The sequence below is a fragment of the Fistularia commersonii genome, chromosome 6, assembly GCF_037954325.1.
Source record: "Fistularia commersonii isolate RoL2024-O1a breed Wild chromosome 6, RoL_Fcom_v1.0, whole genome shotgun sequence".
Classification (NCBI taxonomy): Eukaryota; Metazoa; Chordata; class Actinopteri; order Syngnathiformes; family Fistulariidae; genus Fistularia; species Fistularia commersonii.
In genome coordinates this window covers 14224704-14247267 of record NC_141289.1, presented here as the reverse complement: position 1 = coordinate 14247267, position 22564 = coordinate 14224704, and the positions used below count along the sequence as shown (strand labels likewise).

General features: G+C 38.0%; 1 protein-coding gene across 3 annotated transcripts in view; it reads left to right on the top strand.

Annotated features, from left to right (window-relative positions):
* The window catches only part of ncam2a (neural cell adhesion molecule 2a), a 299628-nt gene extending 279578 nt beyond the window's left edge, over nucleotides 1–20050 (top strand). The window contains exons 16-18 of one of the 3 annotated variants that reach the window (XM_086148312.1): nucleotides 7433–7640; nucleotides 8104–8143; nucleotides 17268–20050. In XM_086148312.1, the coding sequence (XP_086004438.1) occupies nucleotides 7433–7640; nucleotides 8104–8143; nucleotides 17268–17324 (305 nt within the window). In that variant the 3' untranslated portion in view covers nucleotides 17325–20050. The remainder of the gene's footprint in view (nucleotides 1–7432; nucleotides 7641–8103; nucleotides 8144–17267) is intronic. The other 2 variants (XM_086148311.1, XM_086148310.1) reach the window with 2 other exon arrangements.
* The last annotated feature ends 2514 nt before the right edge of the window (nucleotides 20051–22564 follow it).

The window sequence follows — 22564 nt, the reverse complement described above, 5'->3', positions numbered from 1 at the left end:
ACAAACTCCAGGCTGATCCAACTTTGATGTAATGTCCTTAAAACAAGTCAAAATGAATCTGTGTTGCTTCCTGAGTGGACACTACGATTTCACAGAAGTGTGATTGACTTGGATTTACATTGTGTTGTTCAAGTGTTCCCTTTATTTTTTTGACAGTATATATATATATATATATATATATATGTTTTGGGTTTTTGAAGCGGATGAAGAGTGGAAAGGCAGTTGGTCCTGCTGATATACCTGTGTGGAGGAAGCAGCAGTAGAGTTTCTGGCTATATTATTCAGGATAACAGGGTCTTAGAGAGTGAGAAGATGCCTGAGGAATGGAAAAGAAGTGCGATGTGCCCATTTTTAAGAATAAGGGGGATGTGCAAAATTGCGGCAGTGACAGAGGGATAAGGTTGATGAGCCATACAATGAAGTTATGGGAAAGACCAGAGGAAACTAAACTGAGAGCAGAAGTCAGCATTTCTGAGCAGCAGTATGGATTCATGCCGAGAATGAGTACTACAGATGTAGTATTTGTGTTGAGAATGCTAAAGGAGTACAGAGAAGGCCAGGGGGAGTTGCATTGTGTTTTTGTAGACCGAGAAAACACATATGACAGGGTGCCAAGAGAGGAACTCTGGTATTGTATGAGGAAGTCTAGAGTAGCAGAGTATATTAAGTATGTCAGACTGGTGCAAGACATGTATGCTAGCAGTGAGACAGTGGTGAGGTGTGCTGTAGCAAGGTGGAGGTGGGACTTCATCAAGGATCAGCTCTGACCCCTTCTTGTTTGCAGTTGTGATGGACAGGTTGACAGATGAGGTTAGACAGGAATCTCCATTGACCATGATGTTTGCCGATGACATTATAATCTGAAGTGAGAGCAGATAAAGGTTGGGAAAAATCTATAGGGGTAGAGGTATGCGCTGGAAAGGAGAGGAATAAAGGTTAGTTACAGCAATGCAGAGTATATGTGTGTGAATTAGAGGAACCCAGGTGGAACAGTGAGGCTACAAGGAGTGGAGATCAAGAAGTTGGAGGATTTCAGGTACTTGGGGACAACTGTACAGACCAGCAGAGCGTGTGGAAAACAGGTGAAGAGACAGGTTCAAGCAGGCTGGAATGGGTGGAGAAAAGTGTAAGGGGTACTATGTGATTGAAGACTATCTGCCAGAATGAAAGGAAAGCTGTACAAGACAGTGGTGAGACCAGTGATGCTGTATGGCCTTGAAACAGTAACAGTGACAAAAGGACAGGAGGCAAAGCAGAGACAAAGATGCTAAGGTTCTCTTTGGGAGTTACCAGGATGGATAGGATCAGGAATTAGTCTAGCAGAGAAGCAGCACATGTTAGAGGTTTTTGATAGAAGGTCAGAAGCCAGACTGAGATGGTTCTGTCGTGTACAGAGGAGGGGTAGTGAATATATTGGTAGACGGATGCTGGAATTGCAGCTGCCAGGCAGGAGGTCTCGAGGAAGACCAAAGAGAAGATTTATGGATGTCGTGAGACAGGATATGAAGGTAGTTGGAGAGAGGAGGATACAGAGAATAGGGTGAGATGGAGAAGGTTGAGGTTGATTTGCTGTGGCGAGCCCTGAAGGGAAAAGCTGATAGAAGAAGAAGACGTATGTGTGTGTGTGTGTGTGTGTGTATGTATGAGGATGTTTACATACTGTATACGCAGAGACAGTTGTTTTATCAAGTATCTGTTGCCAGTGAAGGCACCTCAGCCACAGTCTCTCTTTCCTCCTGTACGTCCTATCCTGTCTGCATTCACGTCCCTTCATCATAGTATTATAGTAACCTCATATCTTCTCCCTGGGCTCACTCATTTTGCAGGTTCCCAGAGGGTGTGGATTGATCAACTGCAGCAGTTTTTCCAGGAGTCTGCCATTGTTATTTTTTTTAGGAATATTAAAGCTATTAATGTATACTTTTAGTATTTACCATGTAACTCTCAGCGCTACTAATTATATTAGTAATAGATCATTTCTGCCTGTCCCTCCATACTCTCATACCTCCCTCTGCCTCTGTCACACTATTGCTTTCTATTTATCTGTCCTTCACTCTTGTTCCTTCTCTTTAAACACCATTCAGTCTAGACAGAAGGCAGCTCACATTGAGTTTGGATCTGCCTGAGGTCTGTGGGCAATTTTTCCTCATCACTGATGCCTAGTGTTTGCTCATGGGACAGTCATTTTATAGAGTGTTCCAGGCCTGCACTACATGTAAAGTTTCACCCGACAAATGTGCTGTGTTATGTTCTCCATAGAGACCATAGCGCTCATGCACTATAGAAATAGAATCCAACTTGACTTGAAAAAAAAACATGAAGTAATATAGACATAATATGACCGCGCATGTCATGTAGCTAAAGTCTGTGGCTGTCGCTGTCACTGAAGGTTTAACCAACCCGCTGAAATGGCAACAAATCAAATACCTGTTCATTTTCCAAGGAGCTCTTCATGATTTTGCAGTGAATTTAATAAGCAAGTTTTCTAAAATTTAAGTGATTGTATTTGTAATAACTTAGGGGCCTCTCTGTAGAAAGGAAGCGCAAAATATTAACTAACTTAAATATTAAATATTAAATATTAATTAACTCTTCCCTTAACATCACCATTTATTCATTTGATACCTTTGACCTGTACTTGATTTTCCTGTTGCACCTACTGTTAACTTTGACAAATATTCATTTTTACATATTGAAGTAAGAAACTTAAGTCACAAATTCAAGGTGCTGAGACATTCAGTTCTATAGACCTCAATCTAAGGCCTGTGCCAAGTGCAAATCAAGATCCATCCTCAGCCAGAACATTACGTATCTTCACTGTATGCAAATTTCCATCCGATGCTCTCATTGTTAAGTTTGTCTATGTAATCTGACATTTTTCTTGCAACCGTATTTCAAAGAGTACTACACAATATTTTGGCCATGAGAGGCATCTATGTTTGGAGTCACAGAGGGCAATCATTGTTGCCCAGTGTAACATCGGCTGTGCTTGAATTCTTCTGTCTGTCATTACATGCGTGCAGCTGACTGACCTCCAGCAGGGGGGCATGGAAAGGAGAATGATGCTAGACGTGGATAGAGTGAGAGACAGAATGTCATTTTCGATGACACAGACCCAGCTGTGCTCTGCTACAGCGACCAAAGAAATCGGTATTTTGAATAAAATTGTGGAGAAAAAACAATACTTGTATCATAAAGATGACCCCTAAAAAGAGTGACATAATTTTATTTCAGATTATGTAAATTATGCATTTTATTAGACTTTTTAAATTGTACATGGCAGTGAAGTGCAGGTATAATTAAGTTATTCATACAAGAAAACCCATTAAAATTACTCTATGAAGATCAGGTCTTTTTCAATTGTAGCCCTTTCAGCATCATTGGCTAAGGTTTCACTTGTCTTTAAAAGAATGACTCAAAATATTCAGAAACATTTAAACCACCACAATATAACTTTTTACCACAAGTGACTACTCATTGATATAAATTAAAGTATTCACAAAATGCCTGGCTCTTCACCCAACTTTACTTCTTATGACAGTTAGTTCATCATCCCGATCTGTTACTTGTCAGAGGGATGATTAACTAACTGTCATTGTTGCTTCTAGCAAATAATTCTGCATTTAACAGAAACCCAGTATTACTTAAGACCATGCAATGATTCAGTGGTGCATTAAATTTCCGAATCTATGCAGTTCCATGAAGAAAGCCATCTTTGCTGATAAATATATTTCCTTATGACATGATAAAATCATAGAAATAAGACAGATACATTCTTTGTCCTGGACAAACTACTGCAAGTCAAAGGCGCACTAGAGAACAGCAGGTAACCTTGCTTTTCTACCATAAATCAGAATAGGACACATATTTTTATTTAAAAAAATGCTATTCATGCCTGAGCTTCCAAAAGATAGTTTCCCATCTCCATCATACACACTCTAACACCAAGACAGAAAATGTATCCTGATATTTCATGCTAAAACAAAATTGTGTTTTTGAAATAAGTTCATTTGGGCATTTTGGCTTTGGCTGTCACTTCCCAGATGAGCTTTATTCCACAAGTAGCCTGAGGACCTCCCATTGCCTCTAATAGAAATAGGCAGGCTGCAAAGCACAAGTCTGACAGAACGTCAGGGCAGTTTCTTAGTAATAAGTAATCATTTGGCTTGTTTGCTTATTTGTTAACCGGCTCGTTTTGGGTAGCCCTCTCTTCTCTTGCAAAAAAAATAACGTAGTCTCTGTGAATTATGTGTCTCCATCAGAATATATCTGGAATGCGGCTTGGGCATCCCACCTCTGGTTGGAGACTACAGACCTATACGCTGAGCAGTGGCACATTCTTCCCTTGAAAGCTTGAAAGGGAGTTTCATAACCTTCTCTTGACTCTAAGTCCAGTTTGACCTCAAAGCCACTATAAATACATGAAAAGAATGCAGGATTTCATTTTTTATTTCAGATTTCCTTCCAGCACCAATACATCATTTACTTTAATTCTCAGAACCATTTTCATCATTGGCATATCATTGTATTTCACTTTTAGTTTTGTTTCTCTGTTCTCTACAATCTTGTAACCTTCCCTATTAAAAATTTGTGGCCATATCATTCATATGGTATTTATCCTAGACCTGCTAAGTAAAAGCATGTTCATAAATTTATTCCCATTTAAAAAATATTTTCAAGCCTGAACTCGTTGAATGAAATTCCTCGTGACTCAATTAATGGAATGGAGTAACTGTCCATTTTATACAGTCAATTGCAATTTGATCATGGGACAAACAATTTTTGAATTCCTTGCCGTTGAAACGGATAAAATGGGTTGATTCAAACACCAGTGACTGCACTGATTAATCTGTGTTCAGTGGTTCAAAACTCAAGCTTTTTAGTGGTTTGCTCTGTCTGTGAATTACTAATTTCTGCATATAATACATGAATCCTTCCAGAATACTTTTCATGTCATGTTTTTTATGACTGTCAGAATCTGACCCAAACTTTATGACTTGCAAAAAGGTAAAAATTGATCTTAGACCCGTAGTCCACAGCAAATTGGTGAAAACAAACACAGTAAAGTATAGAATGGATTCATGTTCTCTTTCTCCTCTGGGATATGTGAATGCTTCAGGTAGCTGGCCAATTGTCTGCTGCCTCCAAATTAGAGGCAAACATCTCAGTATTAACTTGGATGAACTTCCAAAAGGTGAATAACAAAAAGGAAAGCTGCAGCAGTGAGAAAATATTGATCCAGTTTCAAGTTTCAAATTCCGCATCCCAGATTCACAAAATTGTCAAGTATTTCAAATAGATTTTCTCTTCTGCCACAAGGTTCCTCTTCTCTGGGTTCCAGTCTGTCTCTCTGGGTTTTGTCCCAGTGCCAAACATCATTGTCTACAGTCTCACCTCCAAGTCAAAAACAAAGTCACAAACATGAGTCACCTGGATGGTCCACAGTGCTAACTTCCAAGGCACAATTACAAGTATTTGTAAATGTATGCATTTTGGTTCTTGAACATTATAATCTAGCCAACACGCTATATATAAGAAGCATGGATTGCTGGGTCATTTGTGCTGGGTAGAAACAACTTCTATTGGACATTTGATTTAAACTTGAAATTCTCGGCACAACAGGTGGGTCACCTAACAAGGTCACAAAAACCTGTGAGCCATACCACAGTCTGAGGCTACTCCTCTATGTGAGTGAGGATTACTCATCGCAAGTGGGTGTTTATTAAAGTAGCACTTTGGAATGTGGGGAAAAGCCATTTTAGTTATTTTTGCTTTTTACTGTATCTCACTTCATCTGCCCCACTCCTGTGATGCTCAATTTTCATGTGTTTCTTTGGTGGTGTGGCCTCAGGTGGTTAGAATAATTATTCTTGGAAATGAACATTCCTGGTTAAATACCTGTCCTCTTCCTAAATAGCCAAAATGGTGTTTAGCAGTGTTTTTTCTTTTTCACATCCAAGCACACATGCTCACTGAAAAGCTCCCATACAGTAGGTGGTGGTATGATTCATGTTTGTTTTGTCAATGCCAAGAAATCCACTTGAATTATAAAACAAACACCATTCTTAAGTCGATGCAACCAATTCGTATGTACAACACGCTTTGCAAAAATCATGTCTTTTTTGGTTTCGAAATGCATTGACTTTTTAAAGTTTATCAAGATTCATCAGGTGACATCCTGTCTTCCTCAGCGCATTGAAGAAAATACTTGAAAACGGGAGCAAAAAGTCTGCTAGCAGATATTAAAGTTGCCGATGTGAAGTGACTGTGTAGGATACAGCAGGACATTCAAACATGCACTATCGTGCGCTCCATAGTAATATCCCACAACCTTTATAACTTTAAAAGGTACTTTAATGTCCATGTGAGATTTTTTAATGGAAAAGTTATTTAATCTCATTAACATTTTTCTAGTGAATACCCCTAGCAAGATCTGACATCCAGCTGTCAACACAGATCTTACAGTTGATGTTCCATTTGCTTGACCCTACATCACTAAAATGCACACATTCATAATACTGTGTCAACAGGGAGCCACTCTTGACATCGCTCTGCATATAATTGAAAGCAGTCCTATTTTTCCTTCCCGAGGAGCAAATTTTTATAGACAAGGTTTCATACCGAAGCAAATAAAATAATTTAACTAAAGCTGGAAAGCCATGTCTCACTTCCCACATGAATGTATCAAGTGCTGCAAGCTACAAAATAAAAGGTACCCAGTGGACACTGGGATTGTACTGTACTGTTGACTTTTGCTACCTTGAGCTACGGAAGGGCAAAATCTGTAAGCGAATGTGTTGACAGGTGTCATTTCCTGGGTAAGGTAGGTAAAATGCCTTAAGAGAAAAAAAGAAATGTTCATGATCTTCATAAAAAGATTGTTTTCTATCTAATTTGGATGAAAAGCAGTTCTTCTTTTTTCTTCCTTTATTTATATATTTGCATCCTCTTACAGAAGTTTTAGGAGGAAACTGATTAGCTTTGAAGAAATTTGAAGGACTCACGATAATCTTGAAGATGCTCTGCTTGGGTCATGTCGAGTGAGGTGATGTGGATTAGGATTTATGTGTGCTGGAAACTGTCCAACTGGCTCCAGAGGAATTCGCTGACCTTCAAGTAGTTTTAAAAGTTAACACTGTAAAAGTTATTTTTGTGAGTGTGTTCTAGTTTGGCAAAGCTTTGTAATATCCATCCTCCCCCATGTTTTTTTTTTTTTTTTTTTTGGGGGGGGGGGGGGGGGGCATTGTGATGCCAGTGATCATCCTCAACAGGAATCTGACCTGAGGACATGTCCTTTTCTAGATATCTAATCCCCAGCAGCTGTGCACCAGACCCTTACCTCTCCCCTCATCTTAACAATGTCCTTACCAAAATTGCTCACAGTGTTTTCTTCTTCTTTTTGTTTGTCTGCATCTATGTTTCACTGCCTTAGCAGAATCCCTGTTCAGCGGCCTGGGGCTGGGGGCGGTGGTGGGCCTTGGCCTAGGAGCACTCTTGCTTCTTCTCGTGCTGGTGGACATCAGTTGTTTCTTTCTGCGCCACTGTGGCCTGCTAATGTGCATCACACGCACACTGTGCAACAAGAAAACAGCCACCAGTGGAAAGGGCAAAGAAATAGAAGAGGGGAAGGCTGCCTACCTGTGAGTGTTTTTCCTTATGTTTTGTCTTTTCTAAAACTCTTACTACTTTGATGAAGGATTGGCAATGTTTCAATGTTTGTCAGTCATCAGGCCACTCATGCTTGCAGAGGGGACATTTGCTATGTGTCTATTGATGCCTGTGGGTCGCACTGGGTCACTCTGGCAATTTTTTTCTCCACTGTACGTGTGGATATAACCTGAATGGGTGAAACTAAATCTATGAAAACACACGAAACACCAAATGTAAATAAATCATGAAATATGATACTTCTCAAAAAACAGAATTATAGTAGCCAAATGTCCATGCTGCCATGGAGTTTTTCTAGCTTTGTTTTGCAAATTTCACCTTTCGTATACACATGAATAGCACATTCCTGTTTTAACCCAACTTCAGTTTGAACAGAATACTCTTAAAGATTTTTTTTACTTTGAATGAGAAAAGAGACCTCTTTTTACTATTTAGGTACACCTACAACTGCAGCCCGAGCACCCTTTCAACCACAGTATGTCTTCGATTGATGCCTTATTCACTAACATCAGTTCTAAGTGTTCTGTGAAGTCATGTCTGGGTTGCATGCCTTGTGTCAATGAATGCATTGATGTTGTGCATGGTTAAACTTTCTGTTACCATACTTGGTGTAATGGTACGGATACGGATGCACCCTTGTGGTCTTATCATTTAAGCGCGCATGTAGTTTGAAAGAAGATTTAATACCATATTGCATGTGAGAAGAGCAAACCTGAAGTTTTACCATCAAACAGCATGCAATTTGAGAGCTTATCCCCATTACATTCAGAGTACAATCATTTTTAGATTTAATCCCAGTACTACTTTATGCAGGGTGTGAAACAAACCAAGGTTTTGTGAACAAGAGCACACTCACTGATTAATTTGCCTCAGCAGCCCCATTTCTTTGTCAAAACTGTCAGTCTGCCAGGAAAGTGTCTGCTGAAAAGGGGGATGAAGGAAGAGGGCACAGAGAAACAAAAGAGGAGGAGGAGGAGGACTGATGACTTTTGCTGAGTCACTAAGCTCACTGTGCTGGAGGGCTGAGTGACTGCCAGCTCAGGCAGCACACAGAATGCATCTCATCTTTATGATACAATACAGCACTAAATGCTACTGTTACAACTTCTCAAGGCGATGTTAGTTGATTATTTAAAATTATCACATAACTAATAAAAGGACATGCTGTTCTGGTGGAAAACATCAGGAGTTTACTGTAAATGATAACCTATAAATGGAAATGTTTTCTTGAGGACCTCAGTGCCATACAGAACCAAAGTCCGAGGACATATAATTTGTTTGCATAAGATCACTTGAGTGAAGTTTGACCTGTAGACTTTCTAGAAACATACTGTCTGGCTCAAATTCAATTTCTGAAGAAAGATAACAGATAAAATGACATTAATTAATGAATTCATTCATAAACATTAAATATGCTTGCCAATATGAATTTTTATTTCATCATTTACAAGTCTTTAATATCAATATATCAAATTGCCACGCAAACTCATTGATTCAGCAACAGTTCGAAAGTCAGTTGTAAGAAAAAGAAAAGCACTTGCTACTCGGAGGAAGAGGGATAACTTGGTCAAGAACTACCCATGTGGTGTTAAAAATCCTGCACTTTAACCTGAAGTTACCATATAAATTATTGCTTTTGCTAAAAATGTGAATCTGCAAATTACCTACAAGTATAATGTGCTAGGATTCAATGCATTAACAAAATAAACTTGGTCCATGGATAACTAATGAGAAAGTCTGACCTTATCTGACTGAGATAAAGGAAATGAAGGCAACCAGCCAAGAGAGATATTTAGTTTGCTTTTTTATTTAAAAAAAAAAAAAAATCTATTCAGAAAGTGTCCTTAACCAGAAATGAAGTTCTCTGTACAATTTCAATGAATTTTATGTAAGGTTTGTGTCTTTCTAAAGCAAGTCATACCATTATAACTTATATAAGTGCAGTATAGTACAATGATATTGAGATCATAGCTGAGAAGCCCTCGTTGGATATGTGAGGTATCAGCACTTTAGATGTGAAGGTCATCAAGCATAGGCACCAGTAGTTGAAATGATATACTGTAAGTAGGCTTGCAAACAGTAAACATTTATTATTTGGACAACTCTAAACGAAGGCAAAGATTGTAATTCATCAGTTGTTTTCAGTAAATTACATCAAAGAAAATTGTATGTGGGAGGCCAAGGAGGAACTCCAAAGCTACAATTACTGAAGCTGAAAGTTTCTCAGACAAACAGATCTCTGGCTTGACTCGGTTGAACACAATCGCATGTACTTGTTTTTTCTCCTCATTTCTGCACAAAATCTTTGTGGGGGGCAATCAGCTGTCATGGGCTCTCTCAGCAGAGCAGCTTATCCTCAGTGTCAAAGTCTGACCAGCAGATGATGGATGTGGATATGGATGTAAAGGTGTCTTGTGATTATGAATCTGTCAAACAGTTCTAAGATCAGTCAGGACATGCTGAGGATTGTTGTTGCCTCAGGAAAAGTTGAAAATTCAGCCTTGTTCACAGTGGCCCCCATCAAAAAAATCAATACTCACATCTAGTTTTTGAGTGTTCAACTCAGGTTCTTGACTGGCAACATGTCAGGGTGTGGAAAAAGAATGAGGATTGGAGGTGGATGAACAGAGCTCATCTTCAGTGTGTAAGAAGTAGAGAGCATATGGAGTTATGTGAGTCCATCCCTGCTGTTAAACTGTCAGGCACCGATCCAGAAATAGATTTATATATCCGTCTGGCCTTTCAGTAGCTTCATTACCAGCACCTAAGGGAAAGCATCCTACAGTCATACAATTTCAGTTCACATTCAGCTACCTTTCCTGTTGCTGAAATGGGTCTGTGCTTCAGCCTGATAAGTGACAAAGATGAAGACTTTTTCTTGCATGTTTGAGATATGCCATATAGTCACCTGAAGTCAAACAATCCTGTATTGTTCTTAACTCATCAGTGTGAAGTGTAAAGATGAGGCTAAAGCAAACATTAATTTTCCCCCAAACTATATATCAAATTTAACATATTCATACAATTTCTCCTCATCTTCAAATTTCCCACTTCTTCAACTGGAGCTTTGGCGATTTGTGAGATTGAATTCTTTAATAAGTATCTTTGTTTCATACTGAAAAATAAAGATCATAATTGGAAGAACTTTTGTTTTCCTATACCCTGAAACCAGTTTTTAGTCATATATATATATATACATATATATATATATATATATATATATATATATATATATATATATATATATATATATATATATATATGAATAACTGAAAATAAGGTGCACATTAATAAATGCACATTAATCAGAACTACTCACTTTGGTCAGACAGCTTTGGTTAAAGGGTGCTATAATGATATGTTTTATGTTCTATGTTGAGTTTTACTGTGCAAGAAACTGTATAATTTTGTGAGTAAAAATTAAAAAAAAACAAAAAAATTCACACACAGATTTATTTTGGTTTGGATAAGGAAGGACATAGTTTGAATTCCGGCTGTAAGAGAACAGCTTATTTAAATCCTACTTAAAGGAAAAATATTGCTATATATCTTACAAAGCTACAGGCTTTGTTAAAAGAATACCCAAAAAAGCAGGTAAAAGTAGTAGATAGTAGTTATATTTATTTAGCCTTGGTAAAGAATAACTTAAGTTCCCTTAACCTTTTCTCACACATTAAAACATACACACTGAATCCCATAACAACATATGAAGGTCCTTGATCTCAGGGTGATACCCTGAAATCCATCACCTTCAGGGTATGCAGTCCTTCTGTGGGTTTTCTTATTTTGTGTTTATGGTAAGATAACCAGAATGTATGGTGAAAATAGAAGTATCCACTAATAGATTTGGATAAAAATGGAAACCAACAGCCCTATGATCCAATTGTTTATCATTTTCAGCATTTATCGTCATATTGTTTTTCTATGTACTACTTGACACACAAAGTCACACAGACTGCATCATAATGGCACCAACAGGCTTTTCGAATGTCGACCACATCTGTATATAGAGTATATATACTGTCCATCAATTGCATCCACAATCTAGGGTTGCCAAAAATTAAAGCTGTGAATGCCCATATATTGCAGAAATCATCTTTAGTTAGACATTGATTAAATATAGGTTCTGGAAATATCAGGGTATCTGTTGACAACTATTAAGTTAAACCTTTTGATTTTAATAGATATTGATTTTTGTATTGTTTCCTCATCTTTAAAGGAAAATACCCCACCTTAGTGGTCTCAAGCTGACCCGTCTGATGTGATTCTGATTTGTTGAAATTCTCTCCCATGGCAACATTTAAAAACAGGTCAAATACAAGCTGATTTGATATGAAAAAAAACTGAATTGCTACTTTGAAATAGTGTAACTTGCTCAAAAATTCAGTATCTGGCTTGCATGTGTCACATGAACGCCACTACCCCAAAAATATGTTAATTGTGAAAAAAGCAGCCTTTAACAGATGTCTTAATTAGTTCTAGCCTGCGAAATCATGCACAAATTTCAATTTGACCATATTATTTCATTATTATTTGAAGGTTTTTAGAAGAGCCCACACAGTTTGTTATTTTGTCCCTATTACACTAAACTAATTGCTGAACTAGTGTAAGCTGGTGAAGATCTTTCATTGACGTACAATGCAGGGAATGCAGAGATTAAACTTTTTATGGCTTCATGCTTCACTTTGTAATTTCCATGGAAGTAAATGAGTGCCCGCCTCCAGAGCTGTTATCTGTTTCCCTGTAGTTCCCTGTAGACAGTACTGACAAGAACCCCTAACATCTCATTTTTGTGTGATACAAGTATAGAATAAGAGAGTGAATGCTGAGAGAACAGTTGTAGGGGTCTAACTCGCCCTAAATAAGCTACCCTGGAAATACTGTCCCAGCTTCTCTGTCCAATTTTCTGTATTTCTTGTAGCTTTTTTCACCATTCTTGTGAGTTCTAACTTAAACGTATAAATCAATATCATCAATAAGTTTAACTGATTTATGCCATATCTTCTTCTTTCGGCTTTTCCCTTCAGGGGTCGCCATAGCGAATCAACTCTCTCCATCTAACCTTTTTCTCTGTATCCTGCTCTCTCACACCAACTACCTTCATATCCTCTCTCACTACGTCCATAAATCTTCTCTTTGGTCTTCCTTGAGACCTCCTGTCTGGCAGCTCCAATTCCAGTATCCGTCTACCAATATATTCACTATCTCTCCTCTGACCCAACCACCTCATTCTGGCTTCTCTGACCTTCTCTCCAAAACATCTAATATGTGCTGTTCTTCTGATAGACTCATTCCTGATCCTATCCATCCTGGTCACTCCCAAAGAGAACCTCAACATCTTTATCTCTGCAACCTCTAGTTCTGCCTGCTGTCTTTTTCGTCATTGTAACTGTTTCTAGTCCATACAGCATCGCTGGTCTAACCACTGTCTTGTACACCTTTCCTTTCATTCTGGCTGATAGTCTTCTATCACATAGTACCCCTGACACTTTTCTCCACCCATTCCAGCCTGCTTGAACCCGTCTCTTCACCTCTTTTCCACACGCTCTGCTGGTCTGTACAGTTGTCCCCAAGTACCTGAAATCCTCCAACTTCTTGATCTCCACTCCTTGTAGCCTCACTGTTCCACCTGGGTTCCTCTAATTCACACACATATACTCTGCATTGCTGTCTTCGATCACATAGTATCCCCAACACTTTTCTCCACCCATTCCAACATGCTTGCACCCGTCTCTTCACTTCTTTTCCAAACTCTCTGTTGCTCTGGACTGTTGACCTGAAATCCTCCAGCTTCTGGATCTCCACTCCCTGTAGCCTCACCGTTCCACCCGAGTTGCTCTCATTCACACACATAAATTCTGTCTTGCTGCAACTAACTTTTATTCCTCTTCTTTCCAAAACATACCTCCACCTCTCTAGATTTTCCTCTACGTGTTTTCTGCTCTCACTACAGATCACAATGTCATCTGCATGATAATTCTAAACCAGAGTGCAAGCACGCGATTAAATCAATATTCGAGTAGCATGACACTTTTATATTTCACTGCAAACTTTATGACTTTATCTAGTGTTTTGATGTTTTCCAAAGAATGTATCACCTTGTGGACCTTGTATGATTTTAATCTTCTACAATATGTTTGGGATGGAATTATTGAACTAGCTTTCCAAAAAAATTCTCAGTAAGCACTGATATACGATTTGTTTTCTAACCTTTAACAACTAAAAGGATGTATTTGCAAGATAAAATTGGTCGTGGGGCATCAGATTTTGCTTAACCTTTGATGATTTCTCTACTCTGTGTTGGAATATTATATAAGAGTTTTCATCCACCCATCCATCGTCTGCCACTTAACCTGCATTCAGGGTCAAAGGGGATGCTGGCGCCTATCCCAGCTGACATCGGGCGAGAGGCGGGATACACCCTGGACTGTTTGCCAGCCACGTATCGCAGAGTCACATATACATATAGACAACCATTCACTCACACACTTTGGGGCAATTTTCCCATTTTTTTAATAAGAATTTTATTGATATTAATTTTATACCCGATCACCTGTTAAGAAATACTTCAAACATACAGCTTATATACTACTATATATTGCTAACTTATTACTGGTGCAAGAGTGTTTTTTCTTTCAGTATTTGTGCAAAAGTAAAGGAACATGCTGTTTTGGATTAAAAAATGTAAAAAAAGAAGATTATTTTGTGCATAGTATTTCCTTCTTGTTTGCATTTATCAAAAAGGCGGAAAGTAGGATATTTTAGATGGGATGTTTAGGTTTACTCTTATTCATTTGAAAACTTTAGTAAAACTGCAGATGTAACACAGCACATTCTCATATTAAAAGCACAAGTGGGCGGCTTATGCTTTGCATGAGCACATGTTGGACACTTAACAGGAGCTGGAATAAGAACAAAGTGTAAACACGTGGCTTCAGGAAATCAGTAGCTCACACAATTTCGTTTAAAGCCAACCTGCTGGAGACCGATACTCATCTAATCCTGTGCTTAATTCCTCAATAGAATTCTAAAAACACACGTTGAAAGACAAGAAGCGAACGAGCCAATTAAACTAAGATTGTGCATTTCAGTTAAAAATGACACTTCTCAGTATTTATTTATTTCAGTTCCACGCCAAGAGAAAAAGCATTTAAATCTTTGAAGTGCAAAAACAGCAACAACTCAGTTTCTTCATTTTATAATATATCCTTATGAGGTTTGAGTTTTTTTTTGTTGTGACGCAGGATTAAGCTTCTGTTGAAGCAGAAATTGTCTTGAGAAGTCTCATGATAGAATCCCAGCTTTGAAGAATTTACATTTCACATAAAAGAAGCCCAACTATTCAACTGTTCTTGCATAAGGCTTTTTATATGTTTTACAGCGAGTATGTCCTTGTTATGTCATGACTTCCTAAAAGCAAGCATGAAGGCTACAAATATTCATGTCACATCATGCAGCTGATCTCTCGATGCCACTGTATTACTCTCACCTGACCCTTCTTTCAGTCCCTGTATTAACTGCCAAAAGATAAAGTGGTTATGTGTGCTAAGCACAGATAAAAGCTTCCATATATTTTGTTACTGGGAACACAGGTTGGTTAGATGTTCATCTTATGATCACATTATCATAAAGATAAGGGTATGATGACTTTCTGCTGAGTTACCTCAAACAAGACTCGCTAAAGATGTGATGAATGTCTGAAAAGGTGCGGTCTGCAAGTCAAATGGCTTGTGCTTAATAATACATACCTATATAATATAGGGTTCTTCTTCTTTAAAATAAATCAAATTAAAATGAAATGGGGCAGCCCTAAAGTGCATGTGATAATTCAGGTCACCACGGTCATAAGAACTGGAAGACAGGGACACTGATGAAGAGCAATATCCTGCTTTGACGAAGTGTGAGGACATAGAAGTGATGAGAATCAGATGGGATTGTTTCTGTTTTATTTTGCAGTTAGAATTCCTCGTCTTTCGTAGTCTTTTGCGTAAAAACATTGAATGCATGAATGTGACATCTAGGATTTTTTTAAGCAAAACATTCTAAAGAGACTCAATGGTCAAAATCCTTGCTTCGTCCAGTTTTTAAGATTTCAGTCACACATTTTTACATGGTCAGTGCGTCTACTATTGAATTTGTAACTACTACTAATTAACAAATTTCATCTGTACATTCATACTCATTTGTCATCATCGGATATATACTGTATATGCTCATAGAGATTGAAAAATATACAGCACTTGTTTATGGACTTCAGAAGTGCCTGCTTCTCAATTTTTTCTCTGTTTTTGTCCTGAAAAGATAGTGTGACCTTCTGTCACAGTTTTTAAATATGCTTACAACTTGGGAAACAAACTCCCAATAAGTGTTTCCCCGATACTGAACAGTTAGAACTGTGTTTCAGGCATACAGAGGATGAGAGTGAATGAAGAGGAAATGTAATTCAGTTATGGGATTTTTTTTATTTTATTTTCCGTGGTCATGGCACGGTTTTGTAACTCACTAAGTTACAGGAAAACAAAACATACAGCAGGAAAGCAGGCAACACAGTGGCTCAGAGGTCAGTGCCTCACATCCAGAATATTATGAGTATAACCTTTATCCCCACGTTCTCCACTTTCTGTGCACAGTCCAAATGCATGTAGTACGTTTATGAGAGATTAAATTAAGCACAGAGCTTAGTGAAGGACTGAATGGTGAAATTTTTCTACATGTGGCCAAGTGATTCACGACTGACCAGTCCAGAATATATCCACTTCCTGCCCAGTGATAGTCAGGATTGTCTTCAGTCAATTGCATTTAAGTCAAGCTGCTGAGTGGATGTATGGATGTATGGATGTATGGATGGTTGACAAAGTCTGATTAACAATACTGTAGTTCTATTTTCGTTGGATTTAGGTCAGAGTATCCCCCTATGTTAGACAAAAGGTCGTGGTTTGATTGTCCTTAGATTGCCCAACCAGCCATTGAAATGGTCTTCACCATATATAGATGTTCTTTTTTATGTTTTGGGCATTCACATTATGTGGTTGTTAACTCTGGCTGTTAAAGTTTGGGTCAGTGAAATGAGTTTGAGTCTGAGTTTCTCTACGTTTCAGAACTTAATTCATAAGAAGTTCCTATTCTGGAAAATAGTACCTGGGTTGTTATTTATCCCAGATGAATCATATTATGATATCCTCTTCTTCCTCCTGCTCCTTCCAAAAGATTTCAAAAAACTGGCAAACTACAACAATCAGGAAAACTTTATTTTAGGTTGTGTGTCCTCAATTTGACCAAAGATAGGCATACAGTGAATAACATCTTGGTGACCAAAAGAGCCATTCTTATATTTAATTTCCCTGCTTCTGACTTCAATTGTTGCATGTTTAATAATCCCACTTGGGACATCACTCAGCCCAAAAGGTAATAACTGTAGGGCTCCAAACACAAAAGTAGGGCCTATTTAACATTTCTCTGTATTTGCCTGCACCATGCAAAAAAAAAATTGCAGTTCATTCAATGTGCCTGTTCAATTTGTGTAAATACCAGCATGAAGTATACACACCACATGTCTTTCATCCATTTCTCTGCTTTTTGTCCTTCCTATTATTCCACAGGAAATTACCCTTGAAGGAAGAAAATGGAAAAGAGTCTCTCAAGCCAGATACGATTGAAATTAAAGTGCACAGCGACAACAGTATCCACACAAAGCCAGATGACAGCAAAGCATAAAGAGTCTGTCAGCCCTGTTCCCCCACCACCAAAAGAACATTCAGATCACAAGACCAAAATCAAGAAAATATAACACTGGGAAATAGTGGAGTAAAATACCGTAACTGTTTATAACAATGCCCAGTAAATGGCATGTGTACATAAAAATATTAGAAAGAAAATACAAAGGAAGAGAGTGTCAGCCCTTTCAATGCCCTGAATGATATGCAGTATGTATCATGTGCTTACAAACATGACAACAGTTGAACAGCTTTGATTAATGATCATTTTGCTTTTCTTGACATTTTGTGTTGACTCGGATTTTCTTTTATTTCCTCTCTTATGATGCTTCTTAATTCACTGTCTCTTTCAACAACCCGCATATTACTCTCACCATATAGCAACTATAAGTCACAGCTCAGTATGGCCACAGTATTTAACTGCTCTTGATAATATTTAATTTCTTTTTATTAATTCAGCAGAAAGCAACTCCTGGCTCTCATGACATTTCTTGTGTGGAAATTTTATTAAACTGAACTGAATCTTTAATTTTTTTCTTAAGAATAATTTGGATTTCATATTTAAGAATACTGTTCTCTTAAGGGCTGTCTTTTGCGTTGCAGAAAAAAAAAATATGTGCTACTACAGTAATGAATTCAACTATATAATTGCATACCACACTTGTTTGCATTATTTTTCTTTCTCAACTAGCCTTTTATACAGTATTGAAAATGAATAATGTTGACACTTTAACCGATTAGTTGTCTAACAATGTCTGCATCCAGGTTTTCCTCATCATTGTTAAGGGTAACAGCACGTCAGGATGGTTCTTAAAATGGCTTGGATGGTTTCATGTCATCTTTGCTATCAATAAGAGCAGGGCAGACTGCTAATAGAGGACTTTAGGAGTGTGGAGTGATCTAGTAAATGAAAGCTGTCAAGAAATAAATCAACATGTGTGTCATGAATGATCAATTTTGGGTTCCTTTGGTTACTCCTGTTTCAATCTGCAGCTTTTATTTTATGGTCTGATGCCACTCCCTCTAATGTTGTCATGTGTTGTACATAGATGAAAAAAAATAAGATTTTACAGAGCTTTTATGTAAATATACTCAAAAAAAATGTGTCTGTCTTTTTTTGTCCAAAAAGGGCAGGCTTAGACTTTCTTTCTTTACCCTTTTTTCTGTGAACACTCTTCAAATGAAAAACATTTGTTTTTTCCTCTTTTGTGTTTTGGTCTGAAGTTCAGTGGTGGTGTAATATTGCTTTTTAAAGTCATTTGCTCTCTCTTAAGAAATCCATGCCCTACAGCTATTTCACTGCATTTCAATGGAGGCAGTAATTATGATATTAGTGTGCCCCCCAATGCCGCTACAGCAATGTAAACCACCAGAAGTGTGTTAGACTACAACTTACCTGCTTATTTGCCACAAACTGTCAGAAAATTGTGTCAGAAAAATTGAATTTATTGTGATGCTGTGACTTCTGGGAAATGTAGTGTTAGAATTGTGGGTTTTACACACTGGACTGAAACAGATATGTGTAACTTGCTGGTACAATTTGATGTCAGAATGATGCTGTACTTCTCGAGCACAATGTGGTGACAGGCTGCAGGAATCTGGTTTGAAAAGACATAATGACTCAACTTCTTGGCGCGCATGCGTGTGTGTGTGTGTGTGTGTGTGTGATTGTGTGTGTGTGTGTGTGGACATTCATGCATGTGTGTGTGAGAATACACCCTGTTGTGTATCGTCATTATCAGGTTGCATGTATGTCTTTCAAATGTATCTGCATGATCAGTAAGTTATTTTGTTTGTGTGTGTGTGTGTGTGTGTGTGTGTGTGTGTGTGTGTGTATACATGCATCTAAGCCCATTAAGATTTCACTGCAAGAATGTTTCGTTTTTGAAATGTCTGAAATTATATCGTGTTAATAGCTTGCTTATCTTGCTATTTATTAATTTACAACATTTACTTTATTTTACAAAGTATTTATATAAAAGAGTATTACAAACTACACATCTTAGCTCCATGATTATGTTGATGAGTGAGCGTGAATGTCTGACTGTTAGTCAGTGAGAGCTCTCACACTGACTTTCAAAGAAGTAAAACCTGATTATGCAGTCCTCAACAGTGATTGAATTCCCCAGACCGCAGCGCGCCACATATGTGTCCGTGAGGCACTCTGCCACCGCCGCACCTCGCCACTATTCCCAGCCTCTCAGAACCCACTGGTTTTGTAACGGACCTCATAGTGCTTGCTTTGTTTTCTCTCAGCGAGCCAATGTACTTGCATATCTGAAATGGATGGTCCTACTGTGGAGTGGTTCCACTGCCTGTTTCAACGACTGTAAATACGGGAGCACAGTGCCTGGGGGTGATACGATTTGTACATGTTCTTTTGTAATTGACTATGAGTCTGAATCCGCCCCCCTCTTTACCTTCTCACCTTCCCTCCCCCTGTCTCCTCCACCACACCCCAGTCCTTTCTTATAGGGGGTTAAACAGGTGTGTTTGATCTCAGTGTACAGTATGTGTCCTCTTTGTCCCCATGCTCCCTGCATCCCTCGGGCCATCCCCGCTGAGCGTGCTTTGTGCAGGAGGTGGGAACTATTGATGTCTCTCTGTATGTACCTGTGGAACAGTTGTGACTCCTGTCATTTGCCGCTGTAAATAAACATGTCCTGGTAGAAGAGAGTAAGTAGCGGTCTTTTCATGATTTGCTTTACTGACCGTCTGGTGGATGTGCTAAGGCTTTGTTCGCCTATGTACAGGACTGTCTCCGAAAATTAGAATATTGTGATAAAGTTCTTCTGTAATGCAATTAAAAAAACAAAAAATATTTATTCATGATATTCTAATATTTTGAGATAGGATTTCTGAGTCTTCCTAAGATGTAAGCCATCATCAGCAATATTAATATAATAAAAATCTTGCTATATTTCATTTGATTTGTAATGACTCCATAATGTATGACATGTTTGTTTTTGTAATTGCATTACAGAATATAAAGAACTTTATCACAATATTCTAATTTTCTGAGACAGTCCTGTATATGGTTTTATTAAATAAGGACATTTTGACATTTTTAAGTTCGCATTTACTACTCTCATAAAGCTAAATCCATTTCTATAAAAATTATCATACTGATGTATACTGGGAAATGAACTTGTTCACATTCTTTGATAGGAATGTACCAAAGATTTTTCTTTAGCATAACAGAAAAACAAACACAGTCAGTCAGAAGGCAAAATAAGCAATTATACTAATCTTACTTTGGAATGATGCATTTAAGCCTCATTTAGCAATAAATGAATATGACTCAAATATTAGAGATGCATTAATTTCATGAACAAAGCTATTCTTTATTAATCTTCCTTTCAGCACCGGAAATTCACAAGCTATTTTCATCTGCCAAACCAGCAAACATAGCAGAGTTGTTGAATGTACATCCTCTGGCTACTGCAGCTTCGATGTAATGTCTCAGAACATGCTCCTCAATAAATACACAATCATTTGATGGCAATACAGACATTATTACCATAATTTATCATAAAGACAGTGGTTTGGATACATTGAATTTTTCTCTGATTTCAGCCTGAATGTGAGGATGAGTTTCTTGTATATTGTAACCTATAAATTGCCCATTCTGAGTGAACTCTAGAGGTCTCCATTAGAGCTTGTTTTCCTGTTTTAAGGCCAAAAATAAAGTTTTTCTTGTCATATCTAGGTACTTGATGGCATAATGACTGAATTGTTGTATGTCCATATATGTTACTTAAAGTATGTTACCCTGAGATTGATGATAAAAAGTTCTCACAAAACAATTTTAACCTTTTTTTTATATCTTTTCAATATTTTAGGGATGTCATATTTTCAGACTGGTATAAATAAAAATTCCCCATCACATTTCTTTACACTACTTTTATAGACTAACATCCATTTGTGATATTGTTCTTCGTAATAAAACTGCTAGAACTCAACAAATTGTGACATCAAACTATGATGTATAGTTCTTTCTGTTTTATTTTTGCAGGCTTCACTTATCACACTGATGACCACAGGAATGAAGATACGGTTGTAGATACTGAACTGGGTGAAGTTTTTTATTAAAATCCGCTGCCCCTTAATGACTTGTGCCTCAGTCTAGTACAGTGGTGAGATAAAAGCAGATGACTCCACAAAGACAACTTTAATAGCTGTAATTTTTTTCATAGCTACAGTCAGCAAAGACCTTTCTTTCCAGAGGACTCTGGGCTATTTCATCAAGGTCATTCCCAAGTCCCCATTATGCCATTTTAAATTGTAACTGTGTTGCATCCAAATCTGGCCTCCTCTCTTTGAAACCAACGGCACGCTCTAATGATAAATCCTGAGACAGTGAGAGGCTCTGCTGAAAGGAGGAATAAAAACAATTACAAATTACATGGTGGAGACACAGTGTTCCCTAACAAAGCTGCCTCATCTTCAGTGCTCATTTGAAGTCAGCAGATAACATCTCCCAGATGCCTCTCCCACGTGAGCCAGAGAGGAGCAGCTGGGTCCTGGCTGCGAGGACCACTGTTGACAAGGGAAGGAACTTCAACTCGAATCTCCTCCAGGTTCTCAAAGGGAGTTTTATTTGGATGAACGATGCATTGAGAAACAATGCTGACTGTTGTGGGAGATGGGGATGTTGTGGGAGATTAAACAGTAAGGCAGTGTCAAGTAAAGACAAGTAGAGTTGTCAAATGTGCCACATTGTAGTTTGAGTGACAGTTACAGGTGAGGAAGTTTGGCAAAAGTGTCAGGTCACACACATAAGAAAAAGTCTGTTTAAAGCTGCCGGGAAGTCACACAAAATGTTGAAAGATAGCGCCATAAGCCTTCCGGTACTATTTGCTCTATAATCTTTCCATTTGCAGAGGGTCCCATGATACTGTGCGCTGACAGCACCTTAATCCCAACTATGAGAGAAGTTAAAGAAGGCTGGGAAGAAATCTCACAACCATTGTTCAAGTTGCCTGCCATATAGACTTGCAAGCAACCATGTACTTAAATTCCTTTCCTCACACAGTTGCACACACACAAATTAATTTCTGAAACTTTGCCAGTGTGCAAGGGACTGCAGATTTTCCACATGGGCAAATCATGAGGAGATTCAGGGCTATTTTTTTCTTTTCCTTTTTTTTTTTCTTAAGTACAACTCTACAGTTTTTTAATCT